This window comes from Nestor notabilis, unplaced genomic scaffold (assembly GCF_000696875.1).
Source record: "Nestor notabilis isolate BGI_N333 unplaced genomic scaffold, ASM69687v1 scaffold18376, whole genome shotgun sequence".
NCBI lineage: Eukaryota > Metazoa > Chordata > Aves > Psittaciformes > Psittacidae > Nestor > Nestor notabilis.
In genome coordinates, this window is record NW_009931734.1 from 1 (window position 1) to 20134 (window position 20134).

Genomic DNA, 20134 nt, shown 5'->3' on the forward strand with positions numbered 1-20134 from the left:
GAGGCTTGCAGGGAGGCGTACAACCTCGTCAGGGACGATGCCACCAACGTGAACTGGTAAGTGGCCACGGTGCTCGGTGCCTTCCCCTCTGCCCATTCCCGAGAGGGTGACTTTGATAGACCTTCTCCTCATCCCCCTTCCCAAAGGATGGGTTTTAGTATATTCTTCCCTATCTCCTCTATGCCCTCTCTAAAAGCTGTTAAATGTGTTCTCCCCCCTCCCTTTCCCAAAGGCTAACTCTTAAATGAATGTTCACCTTCTCTTTACCCCGTCCCAAAGGCTGACTGTTAAACGTATCACTCCCCTTCTCTTTTCCCCTTCCCAAAGGGTGACTTTTAAGTACAACGGCTCTACCATCGTACCCGGAGACCAAGGGGTAGACTATGAAACCTTTAAAAGGAAGTGCACTGGTAAGCTCTGTCTTGATTCCCTTTAGCACCTTTTCATCTTGCTTTGCTGCCTGGTGCAGGAGGGGGGAAAGGAGGGAGGAAAACTTGGGTAAACTGGAATTAGCGCCGCTGCTTCCTTGCGTCTGCCCTGTCCTGCACGATGGGCTTCCAGCCGCCACAGAGTGCAACTCGCTGAAGTCCACCGTCCTGCCTGTCCTTTGTCTCACCCTTAACTTAAGGTCTATTGGGCTCTTTTCTCCCCTTTGCACATTTTTCTTCGCTGCTCGTTTATGAGCAAGATAAAACGCTTGTAATCAAGTCTCCTTGGTCAGTGCTGCAGTTCCAAAGCAAAAAAAGACTCCATTTTTGTGGATAAAAAGATGCAGGCATGCAGATCATTTTGCAATAGAACCCTTCTGTGTTCATAGCGCTGAAGTAGCAGCAGTTGAAAGGCTCGCTTGGGTTTTTTAGCAACATTAAACCCAAGAAGAGAGTGGTTTTGCGGGGGGGTTTGGCTCGAACAATACAGCACTGAAAACAGTCGTGTCTGTGGCGTTGCACATCCGCAACAGTTGCGGCTCTGGGTTTAAACGTGGCAGTTGATTGTTGAACTGTTGGTTGTGGAATATTAACAGGAGAAACGAAGCCTGGGGAAAATGAAAATAAACTGAGTAATGTTTAACTTTATCCGATCTTAACTTTCTGACGTGTTTTACAAAAGTGGGCTGTGATTTTTCTCAAACTAACTGCTGGGAGGGGGGGGGGAACGACGACACTGTATAGCTTGTGCTCTTATCTTGACTCCTATTTAACAATGTCATAAAGTGGCGTGAGATATGAAGTGTTTGTGACTAATACTGGACTATAACAAAGCCTTCCTCCCTCATTGAGCTACTCCACGATCGAGTGTCGCGGTTAACCCGTGCTTTACGTATCTGTACTGTGAGGAACTGTGCGCTGGGCAGTCTCTCCCTTCTCAAGGTGGGGTGAGTCCCACAGCCATTGCAACACCAGCGCCTGTCCAAATTTGGTCTGTCAAGTCCTAGGGCTTGGCTGTATTTTGCTGAGGTGAGGGGGAGAACTCCCAGTAACTTCAATGAGGGCAGGACTGGTCTGCTCGGTCCGTAAATATCATAGGAGGAAAATACATTCTATTCCTTGGAAAGCAGCCACTAAATCGAGACGGTTTAGACTGCTCCACTATGGTATTTGCAGCGGGGTCTTACTGTTAGGATTAACACTTGTTTCCAGCTCGTCCTGAGACCTTGGCAAACTTCTCAAAACTGAAAAGGATCCTCTGGTAGCTGATATCAGAAGAGCTGATGCCCTCTCCTGCAAGAACTGATTCTCACTCAATTCTTTTTAACGGGCAACAAATGGAAAAAAGTATTACCTGGCATGCAGGGAAATATCCAGGGCTCAGCACTTCTGACGTTCACACCAACCTTATCTAAAGGGTTAGCAGTTTTCTTCGAAGGTCAACTGCTTCAGTATCTAAGTGCCAAGGTTCTCTGTCTCCTCTTGTAGCCAAAATAACAGCACCCTCACACATCTGAGGCCTGCAGAGGATCCTTCCCCATTTATTTTCTGTCCTTGTTTTTAAGGACTCCATATCTTACTCTGTTTGAACTGGGTTTTAGTGTTTTGTCTGGAGTGGCACCCTCTCAAGAACAGTTCTTATCTTCCCTTCTGTAGCAAGGGGAATACTTTTATCAATAGACTAAGCAGGCAGAGAGCAGGCACCAGCTGGGCTGGGGAGGATGCATGCAGCCACTAATGGAGGCACATACTGAACTGTGGGATATGGCCTGTTTTCTTGCCATTGTTTGCCTGTGCCAAACCCTTATTTATAAACAGGGTATTACAACACAGTTTAAAGAAACCTTGTTTTATACCAGCAAAATGCCAAGCTGACCCCAATACTGAAGCATTTTTACAGCAAAAAAGAAATTTTGCATATTTTTGGCATAAGCATGGTGTGGGAAGAGTTAAAGAGCATCTGTGGGGTTGATGGTGGCCTATTGTTAACCTTTAATGTGGAACTAAATCTCTTATAGCTGTTCCTTTGCTCCCTGTCCCTTTTCCTTCTTTCCCTGTTCCTTTTCATGCACCTGGTATGGGCTGCTCTTGGCAGACGAGGGCCAAGAGGTTGTTTTCAGCCTACCTCTGGAGCACAGTTGTTAGAGCCAAATGCAGGTACTGGGCCCTTGGCTGAGTGCTGGAAAGGATCTTCCTCCACCTGCAAACCTGGTGCAGCAACTGGGGAAGCAAAAGACGCAAGTTTCAGTGCCTCCGTCTGTGCAGCATCTTCTCCTGGACCACTAGACACAGTCACAAAACAAGGCATGTGCCAGCAGTGAAGTTGGAACTTTCTTTCCCATCTGGAAGAAAGGTGCCAAATGTTACTATGAAGTAGAGCTGTTTGGAATGTTTCTATTGAAACAAACTAAGTAAAAAAGAGTAAGAACGGATGGGAAGAGAAGCTAAATATTATCCCTTCCTATTGCTAACATCTCTTCCTTCCTGGCTCACACCCCATCTTCTACATTTTGCTGGAGGGGACAAGAGCTACCGCCAGTGCAAACAGCTTCAGAAAAATTGATTAAAAGGTTAAAAAAACCTGGGATCAGAATAAACTTCCTTGTTTTGAATTCCTGTTTTGTGAAAAACACTGCCCTGAATGCCACAGAGAACAACTGCAGCTGCCTCTGGTAGAAAGCTGAGCCTAATTTTGTGGTTGAAGGTGAGAGAGGGAGCTAGAGTTGAAAACCTCAGCATGTGAAGTCTCACCAAGCCCCTCTGTCAGGCTTGTTCTGTTCTACTTTCTGCACCATCTATTTCAGTGCTGTTCTGAGTGGCAAACATCTGTGTCCCCTGCTTTCCTTAATAATCATTCTTGTTAAAAGCACCTTTGGCGTGTGGTACATATTGCTTCCCTCCAGGGCATTAAATTACTGAGCAGGCGGTGTCAGTGTGTGCTAATTCCTGTGGCTTTGAGACCAAGAAGGTCTTTTGTACCTGTTTGGGAGACATTTGCCTGTGGTGGATATCCTGCTTTGTGCAACAAGGGAGGTTAGGAAGGGCTGGAGGGGGTTGTTGCTACCAGGCCTGTACTTTTGCCTTTTCTTCCCCCCATACACAACCCTTGTGATGCAGACCATGGCCCGGCCCATTACTGATTCTGCAAAAACCTCCTCGGGGAATGAACGTGGTTGAGGACAAAGAGAAAAACAAGAAACTGAAATAGCTTCTTTTAAAGGAAGTAGCAGTTCAAAACGACCGTGTTAGAACCAGCCCTGCAAGCCTCCAGCAGCGCGCTGTGGGCTGCCACTGGGGAACACGCAACAGCCTGAGATGCTGAGCTCCTGGGGCAGTGAGGCCCATGCCCTGAGCCAGGAACTGCTGCAGCACCCAGGATGCCTTGGGCAGGCTTCATTACTCTCCCTGCTCTGCTTTCAGACACACGTTGTGCATCAGACCCACATGTAACGTACCCTGGGGTGGAGGCTTTTTCTTCCTAAGCTATTCACTGAGCTTTGTGTACTAGCAGAAAAGTTTAAGGAACAGCATATTGAACTGTTGTCCTTTTCCCATCCCACTGTTCGGGGACAGCAATTGCTACTCTTCGAGGAACAAAACATGGTAAGAAAAGCTCCTTCATCATCCAGGATGATTCTGCAAACACAGCCTGAACCCTGGACTTCTGCCTATCAGTTGCTGTAATGCTGTTGCTGTCAAGGGCTGTGTCAGGCCATAAGACAACTCAAGCACCTTGACTGGGAGGTAGGAGACTCTGCTTCAGTCTCAGGCAGTAGTCCCCTCTGCCCTCCAAAGACGAGCCCCAGATGTGTGAACACCTCTCCTCCAGCCAATCCCAAAGTAGAGTCAAGGAGCTTGGCTTAAACCACTGTCAAAGTAAAGTCCTTATATGACTGTGAGGTGGCTGCTGGTGGCACTTCTTGCAGTTCTATGTAATGACCAAGGCACATGACTGTATTGGCCTTTCTCTGACCCAAAGAATCTGGAGACTGAAGTTGAGGATATTAATTGTGTCGAGGTCATTAAACACACAGTGTAGACACCCCCTGTGTCTTCTGGCTTGGGTTGGGTTTAACAGCACAGATTCCTTCTGCATTAAACGAGGACTTAAATCAAGGCTTTTGATCCATTTTATTTCACGGTTACAGCTCTTGCCTCTGCAGATGGCACAGATCCAGATGTAGCGTTAATTTGGTGCTTAGTAGTACGTGCCATCAGTACACTTAGAAGAACCCCCAAACTGGTGGATTTGAAACCAGAATTACAGATAAGAGCTGAAGGTTATTGTACAGAAGGATGTGAAGGGTCTTGGAGTTTTTTCGTTGTCTTGTTTAATTTTGAAGTCTCATAGCTGGGCTGTTGCTGAGAAGAGCAGACTGACATACAATGAGATACTGAACTAAAAGTCTGGCCAGAAACACCTACTTAAACTTTTGTGTGTGTCAGTTGTATCTCAGTTTCTGTACTATGAAGCAGCAGAGCAATACATTGTCTCTTGTCTGTGGTTTATTGCTTTAGAAGTGTGTATTCTGCCATTAAGTAATGCAGAGGTCGGAAGACTGTGTTTCCTTCCCATGCCACATGTGAACAGTTGTTTTTCAATGCGTCTCTGACTAAAGAAATAATGAGCCTTTTATTTGGAAAGCCCCAGCCCAGATAAATAATTGCAATGACAGCATGAAATGGAATAGTTATTCATGTGTCTGAAAAGATCAGACCAAAACCGCACTGTGCATTCAGCACGAGGAAGAACTGAAAACCTTTGGTCTGAAATAAATACCCTATAAAACAACTTCTGATTGACATAAAATATTAGGAAGGAAATAGAAATAAAATTGGCTCCTAAGATAAACACAAGTTCTTTTGAGCTTATGGCAGCTGCCCTTTGAAGCCTGGCCTGCACATAAAGTTTAGGACCTAAGTGTTGGGAGATCACCAAGATTACATTGGCACCTTAATTTGTAGGAAAGATTTGTAAAAATGCACGAGGACATATAATGAGATAGGTGATTATCTGCATTTGGCACCATCTTAAGTTGCTAAAATGGGCTTTGTAAATCAGTCTCCTACTGCTTTTGCTTTTCCTCTTTAGTGTTCATCTTGCCTGCTTTCTCTTAATACCTATTTATAAAGGAAGACCTGGGGCCATGGGTGGCTTATGGGAATTTCACACTGTCTTTGCAGCGTTTCCCTGCTCCGGTGCCCTCCCTGTTTGCTGTGGAAGTTGTGCCTTTGGGAGGCTCAGCTCAAGTGGCATGTGTTTGACAGTGATCTCCGGGCTGCCAGCTTGACCCATGGCTGAGGCCGTCCTTTGCAATGGACAGGAGGCTGTTTTAGGGAATGTTCTCATCAATTTTTGTGGTAGTAACTCATCAGGTTGAGTTCTGCACTGAAATAGTAGCTCTTCTACTCAGTTTAGTTTCGTGATGCTTGACCAAAATAGCATAACTGTGGGTCTGCATTTACCATCCAGTACTAGGCTTAGGAGCAGGTAAAGAGCAGCGTTAAGATCTTCTGCGTGCCTTTTGTTTTGGGACCTGCCTGGCCCTTAGTTCTGTCTGACTAACGCAACTGTTCCTTCCTTCAGGAAAGGGGAACAAAATTTATCTGGATGCCCTGTTTCCTCCCACTGCCCTCCAGTATATACCGGCGCCAGGAGAAAGACCACCTCAGGACCACTGCCACTGGGGTAGCAGCAATTCATTCTGATGAGATGCTGCTGGTGGTTCCTCTGGAGCAGGAAAAGCTGGAGAAGTCAGCATGGCGTCATCCTGCCTGTGCTCTGGTGTTCTGAGTACCCTGTACTCACGTCAGCCACACCAGGTTATATGGAAAAGGTTGGGTGCCCCAGCTACAGCATGTCCTGTGGTTATGGTCCTGAGGTCAAACATACTGTACTTGTCTTAGATGAACATGTCAGTGCAGTGCAAGGCAGCATTGCGTCAGAGAGATGCAGGCTTCAGTACAGGGTTAAAGAGAGAAAAAGCAGTGTAGTGAAAGGTAGGGAAGGTTTTCTGTCTGCACTTCCAGCCATGTGACTACAGGGGTGACTGACAAGGTGGAAAATGGGCAAATTAATCTACAGTGCATCCAATTGAAACAAATAAAATAAATCCTCATTAAACCTGTCATGCACGATCAGCAACTCATTGTTGGACACGACACAAAAGCAGATCATTCCATCAGCTGCCTTGCTGTACGTGGCCTTGATTTAGCAGGCAGGTGAAGCTGGGAGCAGTGGCCTTCTCTTAGCACGTCCCTGGCTTGACCATTCAGAGCTGTAAGACTAAGAACCATGAAGCTTTTGACTGTATTTCTTTCCTGCAGCTATTATCTTTTGCTGATGAGTCAGTGCATTCTAATCCAATGGGAAATTTTATAGTACAGCCGAACCATAGGTTTGAGTGGATGAGAAAGAGAAGAATACCATCAAGGAAATCTCTGCAGCTTGGCATCCAGCTTTGTTGACAGCCAGGGGCAGCTTAGTCAGTATATTTGGAAAATCCTGCCCACTGATAAGCAAAGGGTTTGGAGGAAAATACTAAGTGATGTTCGTTAAGGCATTCATTGTACTTTTAATTGTTTGTTTAGCTCTGTCATGCTGTACAACCATCGTTAAAGGAGTAGTACTATTAGTAGGAATTAACATTGTTAATTTCTGCTGTTGGTTTGCTCAAATAAGGCTGCTATTTCCGTTCTACCCAGATCTATTATTTGTTTCTTTCTGCCCTGAAATTCATGGCTTAATGACTAGGAAGGTGGTTGTGTAGAGCTAGGCAGGATTTCCTCTTTCAGAGGAAATCTACTGTCTCTATGATCTTTTACACACATGCAGAGTAAAATTCGTAAACCCCATTAGAAGTGGGTTTGTGTGGAAAGGAGGGGTGGGTATTAATATTTCTAGGGGTGTTGGCACCGATGGCCTTGATGACTTCCAGCACAGTGAGGTGACTGGCAGGGTAGAACTGATTAACTGTGAAAGAGGAAATCTTGGGAGTATAAAAGAACTTGGGTTTTGATACCGTTATCACTCTGAACATGCTTCAGACTAATTGTGAAACTCAACCACTTCTGCTCAGGGATTTTGCCCTGCGATTGGAGTGGCTCATACACAGTCTGAACTAGTGCTAAAAACCTCCACATCTGTCCTTGTGGCCCTTTTAAGAAATTAGGCATGTTAATTGCTAAGGGCTCCAGTTCACATTCCCTTTTGGCTTTATCTGCAGCTGCTGAAATTCTCATCAGCTGCTGCAGTTCACAGATCTGCACATCAAGTTAAAGCATCACTTACTGGTACCTTATATTAAGTGCACTGGAATGACAATTGTGGCAGCTGAAGAGGCTGTTCTGCCTACTGTAAGGATACAAGCTCCATGAGGAGACAGGAGGAGAGAGCGCACAGCTTGGGTGTAACCTTTCAAGCCCCCACAAGTAAACCAGCCCCAGGTAAATTCTGCTCAAGACAGTGACTCAGAGCCTCACATCTAACCTCAGCTGCTCATTAAACTTTTTGGTACTCAGTATGATGAAGTAAGAGTTGCTCATAGTCACTGAGTAGTAGGTGAGCTAATAGATAAAAGCCCATGTGGAATTGGATCTCTTGATCAAGCTGCTTTCAGACAGGATGGGGAAGCTCTAAAACTCTTCTAAGAAGCAAATCCTGCTGCTGCCAGTGATCTGTGGGTCCATGTCAAATTAAAGTTCATGCTGACAGCTAAATTCCCTCAACTTGCTTTCTATGTTGCTATGAAAAAGCACTGCTTTTTCACATTCGTTATATGTTTGCCTTATCTTTATAATAAAGAAGCATATTCCGTAGAAGTCTCTTCAGGATGTGCAACAGGCTTTGGCAGAAGGGGCAGGGATGAAAAACCTAAATACTCAAGGTGGAAAGTGATGAGTCCATGGGAAGGGCTGTGACACGGTTACAGTGTAGTAGGGACCAGGACTTGATGACATTAAAGTGCCTTCAAGCACTGTGTTCCCCTGGGAACCACAGCACAATTCTTAGCAGAGCGTGGCCTCCTTTGCTGTCAGATCTGGGAAAGCAAGGTTTTTTCATAGAACTGTTAATAGTAACATTAGGGGATTTACTGCCTCTCTTCACCTTGGGTATTTCCTGGCTGTCGGTTCATTTATGGTTCTAATCAATCTTAGGAAGAGGATTTACTGTCAGAAACAGGAGTCTCTCTGTGTGTTTCTTGTAGTTGCCAGTAATAGGGTACCTGAGAGGGAAGTTCTGTTTGCCTGCAGTGTCAGTACACACGACTCTTACTCTCCTTTCAAAGGTCCATCTGGATTTTTCCTTTGAATAAGATCTCTCTTTGATTCAAGTTTGAAATCTTCAGAGGAGTTTGTTTTAAACCCTTTACTGGCTCACACCCCCTCCTATGTCTGTTTTCCAGTTATCCTCTGTAGTCCTCTGTCAGTGGCAAAAAACCACACAGAGAACAAAATAGGGAGAGCGTTGGTAGATATTTTTTCAGATTTGAAAATATCTTACCTTTTATCAAGGGGAAATTGTCTTTACTCACATTTTGGCAAAACAAAGTGCTAAATAAGCTCTGAGATCTGTCAGCTTTCAGAGAACATCCCACTTTTGGGGTTTTTTTGCACTGACTTCTAGCAGCTTATTTTCTGGGGATGACCAATTCAGACCTGCTTCTCTTGGGGCTGTCCTGACTGTTCATGGGGCCAAGGGTGGGCTGGTGAATGTTACTGCACCTGGAGCTTTCGTCTTCACTTGGCAGTAGACAAGACAGCAAATAAATAACTATAAAGCATGTTGAACTGGTCACAACAAGTGTAATCAGGTTTAACATGATTCTTGTCAAACAGCAAGTTTGTTCTTCTATTTTGAGTCATCTTAATTTAAAAGGTCTTAAGTGGCCTGTAACTGGTGACGTAGCTATGATTAGGTATATTCCATGGTTGCACAACTGTCCATTCTGCACATCCTGGTTGGAGCCTTTAGCATCATGCATGCTGCTGAGGCTGGGGATATAAATGGATGCTATCACACACTTTCTAAGGGCCTGTGATCGTGAAGGCATTTGACTGCTGCAGGTTAAGGAATGAACTCTTTGAGACAAGTACTTTACAAGGCTTTTTACGCACATGGCCAGGCCAAACAACTCTATTGTGGTGTGATACAGCACAAACCAGCTGTGAAACAAAGATCAGAATCGTTCTAAAATCCAAGGCCTTTCCCAATGGGGCTTTGGAAGGAGTACTGAAACACATCTGGGGAAGTAATGGCAGATTTTTCTTTTGCTCCTTCTTCTCCCCTCCTTCTTCTAAACTCATAGTGCAAGTGAGCCAGAAATGCTGCAGAAGGGAGGGAGGGCAAAGGATCAGATTTGCACAATGGCCACTGTGGAGGCCATATGAGCACAGCTCCTGTTGATCCCAAATGATGGAATTGTAACACAGGATCAATGCCTTGGCTTGGCCTTCAAGTCTCACCCTGGGAAATAGCAAGGCAGGGGTATTTCTGGTTTTAATCATTTTATCCTTTTGCTTTGTTTCTCCAGATGATGTTAGATTGTTCGGCTTTGTCCGGTTCACCACCGGTGATGCCATGAGCAAGCGAGTCAAGTTTGCCCTCATCACTTGGATTGGAGAGGATGTCAGTGGCCTCCAGAGAGCCAAAACTGGGACCGATAAAACTCTGGTCAAAGAAGTAGTACAGGTAACTTCTTCCTTCCGTTTCTAACCACCAGTTCTCATTGCTCTTAGCTCTACAAACACCAGCAGAAGAGCGCAGAGGAGGAAGGATTGGATCATCCTTCAACTTTGTAGTTAATCCTTTAAAAAGAAGATGGTTTCCTATTGCCTGTCTTCCTACTAGGAAGACTTAACATTTGCCCTTTGAGCACTCAGGCATAAAGAGGCACCTTTGGGCATAAGGCTGTCTTAACTACTTCATGAGGAGGGAATATATGCACTCCCCTCCTTGTCACCATTAAGATGTTTCCCATCTCCTTCCTTGATATGGAAATAACATAATGAACGATGGAGAACAAGGCAGCATTAAGTTAAGCAGGTAAAATTAAACAGAAAAATCCACACCCTTGTTTAAACTTCTCTTGAGGCTTTTTGTCTCTGCACAATGACTTCATGGACCTAATCGACTAAAGTCTGAAGTCCCTATCAGTACCAATTAACTCACAGCTCTTACTAACTAGATTTGAATAGTCTTCTGTTTGGCCTTGGAGGTATCAGGGGGGAAAAAGAGAAATGATCTTAGTACATGCCTTGGATGGGCTTCACTTGAATGTGTCTGCCCCAGCTGAGCTTATCATTTAACTCTGTTGAGGCCTCCCAGAGCACTCTGAGCTGGGCTCAGTCCAAGCAGCAGCCACAAGAGAATTGAATTGTGGAAGGCTGCTGCTGGAAAGCTGACTTTATTGGAGAAGATGCTAACATTTAGTGTGTTTACCCAGAAGAAGAATTTAAAGCAAGATTGGCTCTTTCAACTAAACCTGGGGCCAACTCTCCATTGACTGAGGAATGATCATTCTTAGGTGCTTGGAGACCAGGCTGAGCATTGAAATAATCTCCCTCAGTAATTGTGTTCTTGACTGTGTAAAGAAATCTCCCAATAGCATAATATGAAGGATGAGAATGCAGCCTCTCTCAATTCATTGGTTGTTTGCATGATACAGAAGATTATATTTAGATAAGAAGCATGAAGAAAATAATAAAATCGTATCTTTCCAGAAGGCAAGAACTGTTGGTAAATGTTTCAAAATGACAGCTATGCAGAGGGGTCCATTCTGAAGAGAAACTTCCATAATGACACCTGAGGAAAGGAAAATAAACCTCTATTCATGTGAAGTAGCTGAAACTGTGTAATTGTAGCTGAAGATGAAATTATAGAGTACTAATAAATGACTCATATAAGAGTCACTAAGCCCAAGACTTAAAAAAAAAAATATGTTTAGACAATTTATTCCTGTTGGGTTGAATAGCATTCCTGAATGCTGTTCTGAGATCTCTGCCTCCTCAGGTCAGGTGTATTTAAGTTTGCATTTCACTTATTTCATCTTTGATTAGTAGTCTAAATGAGTTAATAATATGGTGGAACTTCAACCATTCTTGGGTGTTGCTTGAAAGTTTTCATATTCCAATGGATCTGTACTAAAATATGAAAACAGTACAACTTGTGCTTAATACACAATTGAGCAACCATGTCTGTAACCCACTCCAAAGCATTCCTGAAAGTAATGTCAATAGTCATCTCCTTTCCATAAGGAATTATCTGGGCCACTATTTTGAGTAGTTCTGCATGTGCAACTGAATCCCTCTGAGTGGAGTGGGCTAAAAGCAGAACTATTTCCTTCTTTTTATGCATGTAACCTTGCAGATCATCTGTCAAAATGAAAAAGGACAAGAAAGTCCAACTGAAATTTAGTGGAGGCAATTTATCTCAGGGCTATTTCACTCTTACTAGCTCTCTTGACCTTCAAGTACATTCCCAGTCACCTCACTGCTTCTGATTTTTAAAGAGATTATTTGAGATGTGAGTTACACATAGAAGAATACAGTGGGTGTTCTCTGTAAGGATAAGCTACAGATCTGACTTAGTGTTAATTCATCATTTGGAATAAGTAGTACCCTAAAGTGGGAATTTTCTTCTTTACAAACCCTGAGGAGAATCCAGGCTACTGATGCAGTTTGGCTCTCTTGCAGCTTTAGTGCATGGCCCATAGGTGCACGTCACCTGTGTGACATGGCTCTCCTTCCAGTGAAATGTGGCACAAGGAGGCTTTTTGTACAGCAGGTAACAGCTTTGATTTTGTACTCTATAGAAGTGACTGGTTGGGATTCCAGAACAACTGCTCTTCAGTCCGGGAAGCCCTCAGTAAAACTCGATGGGCTCTCACCATCTTGTAGTAGCTGCAAAAGATAATGTGGCTCTTCATCTAAGCCAAAGCTGGGGTGTGAGTGGAGCCTGCTTTGTATGCTCTGCTATGTCGTAGATGCACTGACGAGCTACTCTGCTCACAGCTGAACAAATGCCAGTAAATGTTCTTCCGCTGAGACTCCAAGTGAAAGGGAGTCAGCTGGAATACTGCCTAGCAAGCAAACCCCACCATGCTGCATTTTAGAATAAGGAGCGTTCACACATGGTGATTATCAGCAGTCCCCTAGAAGCACCTGCCATAAGGAAAACACAAGGGATATTAACTGTTGAAGAGTAGATTATGGGCTTGTGAACAAAAGGATAAAGTATTATAAAGCACGGAGAGGAACTGGGTTGCCCTCACTTCTCTATTCCTGCCTTGGAAGGGGGAGCAGGTGCTTTGAAATCTACAGGGAGGTGGCCTGGGAAGCAATGCTGATAGTCAGTGGAGGAGGTTGCCAGAAAATCTCTCAGGAAGAACGGACAATTGATTTTCAGCTGTGGTAACTGTGAAATTACAAGGATGGATCTCATCTGGTGGAAATGGCCATAGTTCTCCTGATCTGTACTAGCTGAGAATCAGGTCTTCATGCATATTTGGGACCATCCTATTACCTCATTAGTGTTGTTGGAAAATGGGTTTTGCATTTATTGTGTTTATTTTGGATTGCAGAAAGATACATTTTGCATCTAAGGAACATTCAGTAGCATTTATTGATTTTCCCCCATAGCCATTTGTTTTCCATCCTTTCTCTTTTCCTTAGCTGGAAATATTGAATCAAGCCTGTGACCTGGTCCAAGTAGTTCAGTTGAGAGCAGGTTAGAAGTAAGGCCAGGCTGGGGAACAAGTATTTATCTGTATGTTCTTGAGGCTATGGCTAAGTACTAATGTGTAGAGACTTTCCTGTGTAAATCTTTTCTCCGTGGTGCTTCTGTCTAGACCAAGGACAGTACCTAGGGCTAAGAGGCAGTAGCACACAATATCCCACGCTTTGCAGGCTGTTGCTTAAGATGTTTGGGAGTCCATTTCTGGGATACAGTCTAAACCTAGATCTAGAATGATCTAAACTTTAACAGCTGGGGAACTTCATGAAGCATTAAGCCAGGGTGACTTAAGGCTGCATCTATTTTGCCATCATCAGTAGAGTCTTACCTTGTGCCTGTGGGTGAACTGGCAGATGCTCACAGAGCATCACATATGCAGCAGACCCCACAGCAGCATTTGTGTCCTGTGCTGCTGTTTCGTCATGGGGAGCCACTAGTTGTCATGCCAGAGTTGTACCCGGCTGGCAGTAGGTACCAGCTCAAAAGAAAGGCTTTGGGCGTATTTTTTACTTGGCTGAAAAGGAGATCGTTCAAAGCTGGTCTTAAACTCGTGTTTTATGTCCCTGGAAGTGAGGATGGTTCTGCTTTTTACCTCCTTTATATGCATAAGCTGTGGCTCATTCAGCCTTAGTACAAATCCATCCAGGAGACCCTCTGTGCTGTGAGGGCTGTTGTTTTGACCTCTTTTATTCCAAAGGCCCAGGAGAAACAGGTCGGTCAGCTTAAGCCCAGAAATCAAGGCTGTTGTAAGCTGCTTGTCAGGGTTGGAACGGCTGCCAGCGTGAGGTTCAGTTCAGCCCTAAAAATTCCTGCAAGGTGAAACCTGGCAGCTGTAGAGTTTAAGTACAGGAGCATCAGGTCTTACAGTGAATTTGCTTTGAGAGGCTGATGGATGGTGTTCTAGTGCTTTTCTTCCAGTAAGGACAAGCCCAGGCACAACGGTTGCGGGGCTGGTAGTGGCAGCTGGTGCTAAAGCGGTCTGATTTTGATGTGGATGCTGAAGAACTGAACACAGCACTTGGTTTCCCTCTGAGTGTTGCTTCCTCTCTGTGAACTTGTAGCCCTTCATGGCTGCATTTCCTACCAGGATATTTTAACCCTTCCTTAGTCAGCGTGGAGATCTTTTTCCTCATGGGACTGAATTCCTCTGCAGGGCTGTATCAGCAAAGGGACTGCCCCACCATTGATAGTCTATCTATTTTTCCATGACTTTTGACTCTTCTCTGTTTTCGTCAGCACTCCTGCCCCCACAAAGTCATATGCTCTATTATTTGCCTAAATCATATTCAGGGTAAAACAGCTCTGTTTCTGTGAGCAAATATTCATGGCATTTTATTCATTTTTATTTTTGGTGAGGAACTGGTCTGGCTTTAGTGATGTCAACAAGTTTACTGAGTTCCTGCTTTCAAGATCACGGCCAGATCTTTCTTTGTTCACCTTTCTCTTTTCCTCTGTATTTCTCACTGCACTGATGCTGGTATCTTTTAAGGGAGGGTACACTTACGAGGTTACTGTCCCTGGTCTCAGGACAGATAGAATACATATAACTCCATGTATGTGCATTGGTTTTCTCATGTTAGTACAGCTGGTTTAATAGCTTTGTTAGAGCAGCCAGAAATGCAAACTCACATGATAATAGCTTTGAGATGGTCTTTCTCAGAAGCTGAGTGAGATCCTGCTGGGAAGGCAAACAGAATTGTTCATTTTGACTGTTTTTCCTGTTATGGTTTACTGTAATGATCATACCAAATGGACATGGATTTACAAGAACTCTTACTCCTACTGTAGAGAAGGCAGTAACTTTGTAAGTAACTTCAGGCCTGAATAAGCGGCTTCTTCTCATCCCCCCACAGCTGACACACAGCCCTGTGACTTTTCCAGTGGGATGCAGCACAGATAGGAAGAATGTGCAGATCAGCTGGAATGTAGCTCCCGTTGCTGAGAGATGTGCTTGCCAGAGGTTTGGGCTGGCTTCTCCCGGTGGCTGGAACTGGTCCATGTAAAAATTGGCAAGGAGTAGGTTTGAAGAGAGAGTTTTTGCTGATAGCTTGGACTGTCACAGCTGATCACAGGACCAGATCTGGTGTAGCCAGAGAAGAGTAGGGCAGTGGTACTGTATTGCTATAGGCACTTCTACTTTATAGCTCTCCCTGTACGCAGAGAGGCCCTGATAGAACATACCTCTGCTGCAGCCACAGGACGTGTCCTTTCTTCCCCATGGCCTCAGGTCTAGGACTCATAAGAAACATGGGAGATGTCACCTCCTCTGTACTGCGTCTGTGCTGAAAATCAGATTACCAATGGATGGGAATGGTGACATTAAGCACAGCAGGACTGAAGATTCTGAACACCAGTGGAGGCTGCTGCAAGCCCCAGTGTAAATAAAACCAGTGGGAAGGTGCTCAACTACCTGGCACCATCCCTGGCTGCTAAGAACCCAAGTGTTGGTAGACGGTACAAGGATTTTCCCTCTGGCTTCAGGCCTACCCATGCTGGGATTTATAAGGGCCTCTGCAGATGTTTTTGGTACAGTATCTGCACCACCAAGATTTTCCCTTGTGCAGCTTGGGGAAATTTTATGGCCCCATATGCTAAACATCCAAGGCCTGGAACAGGAAGAAATCTACCCCACCTTTTTGGGTTTTTTTCCCCCCATAAAGTTGCCTGGAACAGAAAGGCTGGACTGAGCTTGCTGTACAAATCTCTTGTTTTCCAGGGAGAGATGCAGGCTCACTTTTGGCAACCTGACCTCCATGGTTGGAGCCCTTTCTCTCTGTAGTGTATCCTGTGCAGGTTGAGACGGGATTGGATTGCACAATCATGACCCTTTGCTACTCAGGCACAAAGTAAAGCACGTGCTAGATAGGTGTATTGAAGAACCATGAGTAAACCTTACTTTTTACATCATAATTGGTGATTTGAGAGGCAAAGCAAAGAGACTGGTCACTGCTGTATATGGGAGTGATAAAGATAAATGGCATCATTGTTTTTGTTATCTGTAGGCTGCTGGTGACTCTGGGATGAATACAAAGGGTAGAATTCACTTGCAGGGCTTGCTGTGGTTGTAAAAAGCTTGGGGGTAGGGGGAGGAGAAGAGAAAAGGAAGTGGAGGATGTAAAATAAAGATGCATGTCAGCAAAGAGAGGGCCTCAGCATCACTTTCGTGCTGTGCCTTAGGCGTCTCTAACTTCTGCAGTGCTCTTGAAAGATGTTAGATATTGGTGTATGTGAGGGAAGAGAAAGCAGGGATTTTCTCCACCCCAGTCTCTTAAGGGCAAAAGGAATATCTGGTGGCAGAGCAGATATCTGTCTTAAGTTGGATGCCTGTTGGCATTGCTGTTAGCTGCTTGAAGCTGGGATTTTTCCTGTTGCTTTGCAGGAGCCAGTCTGCTGTGATCAGTTATTTATAATTGCAGATGACAGTCATGCCAAATAAGGACCATTGCCTGGTCTAGCTAACATCAGACCCAATTAAATCAGTTGTGAGTAGTTTTACATTCTGGTAGTGGAAAAGAGTGAACTCTGGATAAGATGGCCCTTGGCTGAAAAGTGCTACTGTTGATTGTGGGTGCCCAACCTCCTGATCTGAGATCCAAAGTCCTTCCTGCCTTCCTCCCTTATGACACAGGAGAAGTTTCAGCAGTTTCTGAAATACTTATATGCCTCCCTTCACCTTATGATTTGAACCCTGAGCAAAAGCTCAGTCCCAAAGAGCTCAAACAGTGAATTCGGAATGACAAGGGAAGCTATGGCTGAAGAAGGGTCAAGCAGGATATTGAAATCAGGAGCTGCAGGCACTAAACTCACCAGACGCATCTTCTCCCCTTGGGGCCAGGCTTGATGAGACATTGTGGTGGGTAAGAGCTGGTGAAAAGAACCAAAGAGGCCCCTGACAGCAGAAATGAATAAAGCAAAGAGTTATTAAACGGTGACCCAGACTCTGAGGTTACAAATCTGGCACAGAGGTGGCCCAGGCAGCTAAGAGGATATTTAAGAGTGACTTGGAACATAACCCATCTGGCTACTGCTAGGGGAGATTGTTCAAACCTTGCCAGGTGTCTTGGTGGCATTGACATGAAACAGTGGCTGGTGCCCACAGATCATCACCCAGGACTCATCTGGGTAAGCGTCTAGTTGGGAAGAACGTTTGAGTAATTATAATACTTTGTGGAACATGTAATTCAGTTCCTCTGTGTTCATTCATAAGTGCACTCACAGCTTTAATTTCGTAATCAGATGGATTCTGCAGAGTGGGCACTGAAGGAAATGCTCCGTGGATTTATAACATACGCACATTTTTCACGGGATCCTTCCCAGGAATGATTTTATTCACCTGCCTCAGTTCTCAGTGAAGTCAGGGCAAAGACTAGCACCGAAGCTGGGCAGTCCTGCACAATCTGCTTCTGGGTTCAAGGGAAGTTTGTTAAACCCACTAGCACAGAGAAAAGAAATTGAAAAGGCTCAGCTCAAAAAACATGTAGGTAGCACATCTCAGTGAGCATCAAATAGCTGAAAATCGTTTGTCTGGTCTCAGCCAGAGCTGAGCTTTGTAGACATCTCATGCAGGAGACCTGGAAGTGGGACATTTGTGAGCATGACCAAATCTGATGTTTTGGGCAGTTTGCCTCTTCATTTCCCATCTCAAAAGAAGGATCTTTTTTCTCTAAATAAACAACTTATTTCCTATTTCCCCTGAACCCTGCTAAGGCACGGATGAATGCCTGTAATGTCTTTCTGTCCTCACACCAGAAAAGCCGACCATTGAAGCATGGAGCAAAATGGTGCTATGAAGCAGCAGTTGTTATGTCTTAGGACTTTGTCTGGCTGCTGATACACTAAAGCAGAGCAGACAAGGCTTCACACAGCTGCTATAAGCTTCCTCACCACCAAGCAACTCCTCGGTAGTGAGGATTTCCTGCAGTGTGAAATAGGATCAGCCACAGAGAGACTGGCGAGGGGGAGGGAGCTGTTTTGCTCTCCCTTCCATTCCTTCCACTGCATGAAAGAGGTGCTGAGGCTCTTTCAAGCTGAATCCTTCTCCACCCCCTTCTTTACCCGGCTGATCCCAAACTGAGACCCTTGAGATGCTGCCAAATAAAGAGCTCTCCCATGGCTTGGAGTCTGAAATCAATTAGAAACCCCCCTCCATGGTTGCGCCGGAGCTGTTCCAGTGCCAGGGAGACCCGGACAAGACGACTGTTTCTCTCCCAAAGCATTGCCTCATTCTCTCAGGCAGCCCCTGTCACCTTTCAGGGCTGTTGGGATTCTAATTTGGGTTTTTTGCTGCCAGCTTGCCCCTGTCTCTGCAGCGTCCAGTGGATGCTCGTGTTTTTCGTGCTGTCTAAACCCTCTGTTGGTTGGGGGGGAAGGGAAAGACACATGCAGCGTTTTCAGTTGTGGTTAGGAAGGAAAATGCTAAAGCAAGAGGCAAATGTGGATGTTGCTGAAACGCCCGTGCACACATATTCATGCCACCCTTGCTAATAGACAGGAGGAACAGCCCCTACAAAGGAACAAATCCCTGACTATAGTGACACTGCCCTGACAAGTGCCCTAAAGGCACCGTGGGATCCCATTCACAGCCATCTCTTCTGAGAAGGGTTTTCTCTGTTCACAACCTCACATCACAGCGTGCTGCCCAGGGCTTGCCCAGCTCCCAGAAGTGGCAAAAAGCATTCAAGCAGCTAGATAGTACACAAGTGTATTAATAAAGCGTGTCCTTAAAGGTCACTTTGCATCATTAGACCACAGAGCGTAGTGGAGCCTGTTAATGCCGGCAGCCTGTCTGGTGCAGTATCTTGGTTTTGGCCATGCTATGTATTAGATAATTGAGAGGAGGAGTCAGTAAATCTACTGAATTTGCTCAGTCTTTAATTGAAGCATCCTCTTGTTAGCTTGTGGGTTATGATACTGTAGTGTACTGTGGTGTAGCACTGTTCTTTTTTTAGGAGAAAGGGTCCTAAAAAGGGCACAGATAGGATTAGTGACTTGCCCAAGATTATGCTGAGGGTCAGTGGCAGTTAGAAGGTCAAGAGTTTTGAGCTTTTCAGTTTGCACTCTGCTTAGGAAACTTGACCTAACCCAGCCTGTGCATTTATCACTAGGAAGAGCTGTTGCATAGGGCAGGATTGGGTCTTGCAGCCAGTGACTGTAGGATTTTTCAAGAGTGAGTCTTGGATTTTGCCAGTTTTCTGTCTCATCCAAAGATTTCTGTTGTCATCCCTACCACGGTGGGTATGTAGCTCATAAAGCCATGGAAGCTGGACAACTGTCTTTATTCAGGTGCTTGGATAAGTATCCTCTTTTTTAACAAACCTTTTCTTTATCTCTTGCAGAACTTTGCCAAAGAATTCGTGATCAGTGACCACAAAGAGCTGGATGAGAATTACATCAAGAGTGAGCTGAAGAAAGCAGGGGGGGCTAATTATGATGCACAGACTGAGTAAACACACCAACCTCGTGGCACCATCACTTGGGTCTTAAAGGGGGAGGAAAGGCACAACAAACTAACACAACTGAGAGATGAGGCAACTGAACCCCCCAGCTTTCTCTCTGTGCACATAAGAACTCCCTTTTTTCACGTATGGTGGACTTTCCATTCCATATCACGAAACATCACTCTCTGGGTTTTTGTTTTTCTCTTTTCCACACTTTTTTACTCATAACTCTGTGGGTGTTCTCACATCTGTGGAATTTAGGTTTGTCTCTGCTTTTGGTGTTTTTCAGCATTGTGTTTGTAGAGGCCTGTCATTATGTCCTTCTTCCTGTGCATGCATGTCTGTGTCTTTTAATTGGGCTCAAACCTGGTTTCTGAGGGAAGGAAGTTTTGGGGGAGTTCTAAACATCGATTGGTTTTTCTAAATTTGTTCAGGGTGATATTCTTGGGGATAACACTTTTTTCTCTCCTGTGCTCAGATCAACTTGAGTGAACTTCACTGAAGTGTTGATTAAATTGTCTAAGTTTAAATGTCCC

The 20134-nt window shown here is 44.8% G+C and overlaps 1 protein-coding gene across 1 annotated transcript; it reads left to right on the top strand.

The window, feature by feature from the left end:
* Nucleotides 1–6: 6 nt before the first annotated feature.
* COTL1 (coactosin-like F-actin binding protein 1) lies at nucleotides 7–19799 on the top strand (the record flags this gene model as incomplete). The annotated part of the gene is made up of 4 exons (XM_010016046.1): nucleotides 7–56; nucleotides 328–410; nucleotides 9962–10119; nucleotides 19497–19799. Coding segments are annotated over 4 exons (402 nt in total), but the record flags the coding sequence as incomplete, so codon positions are not given.
* Nucleotides 19800–20134: the final 335 nt, after the last annotated feature.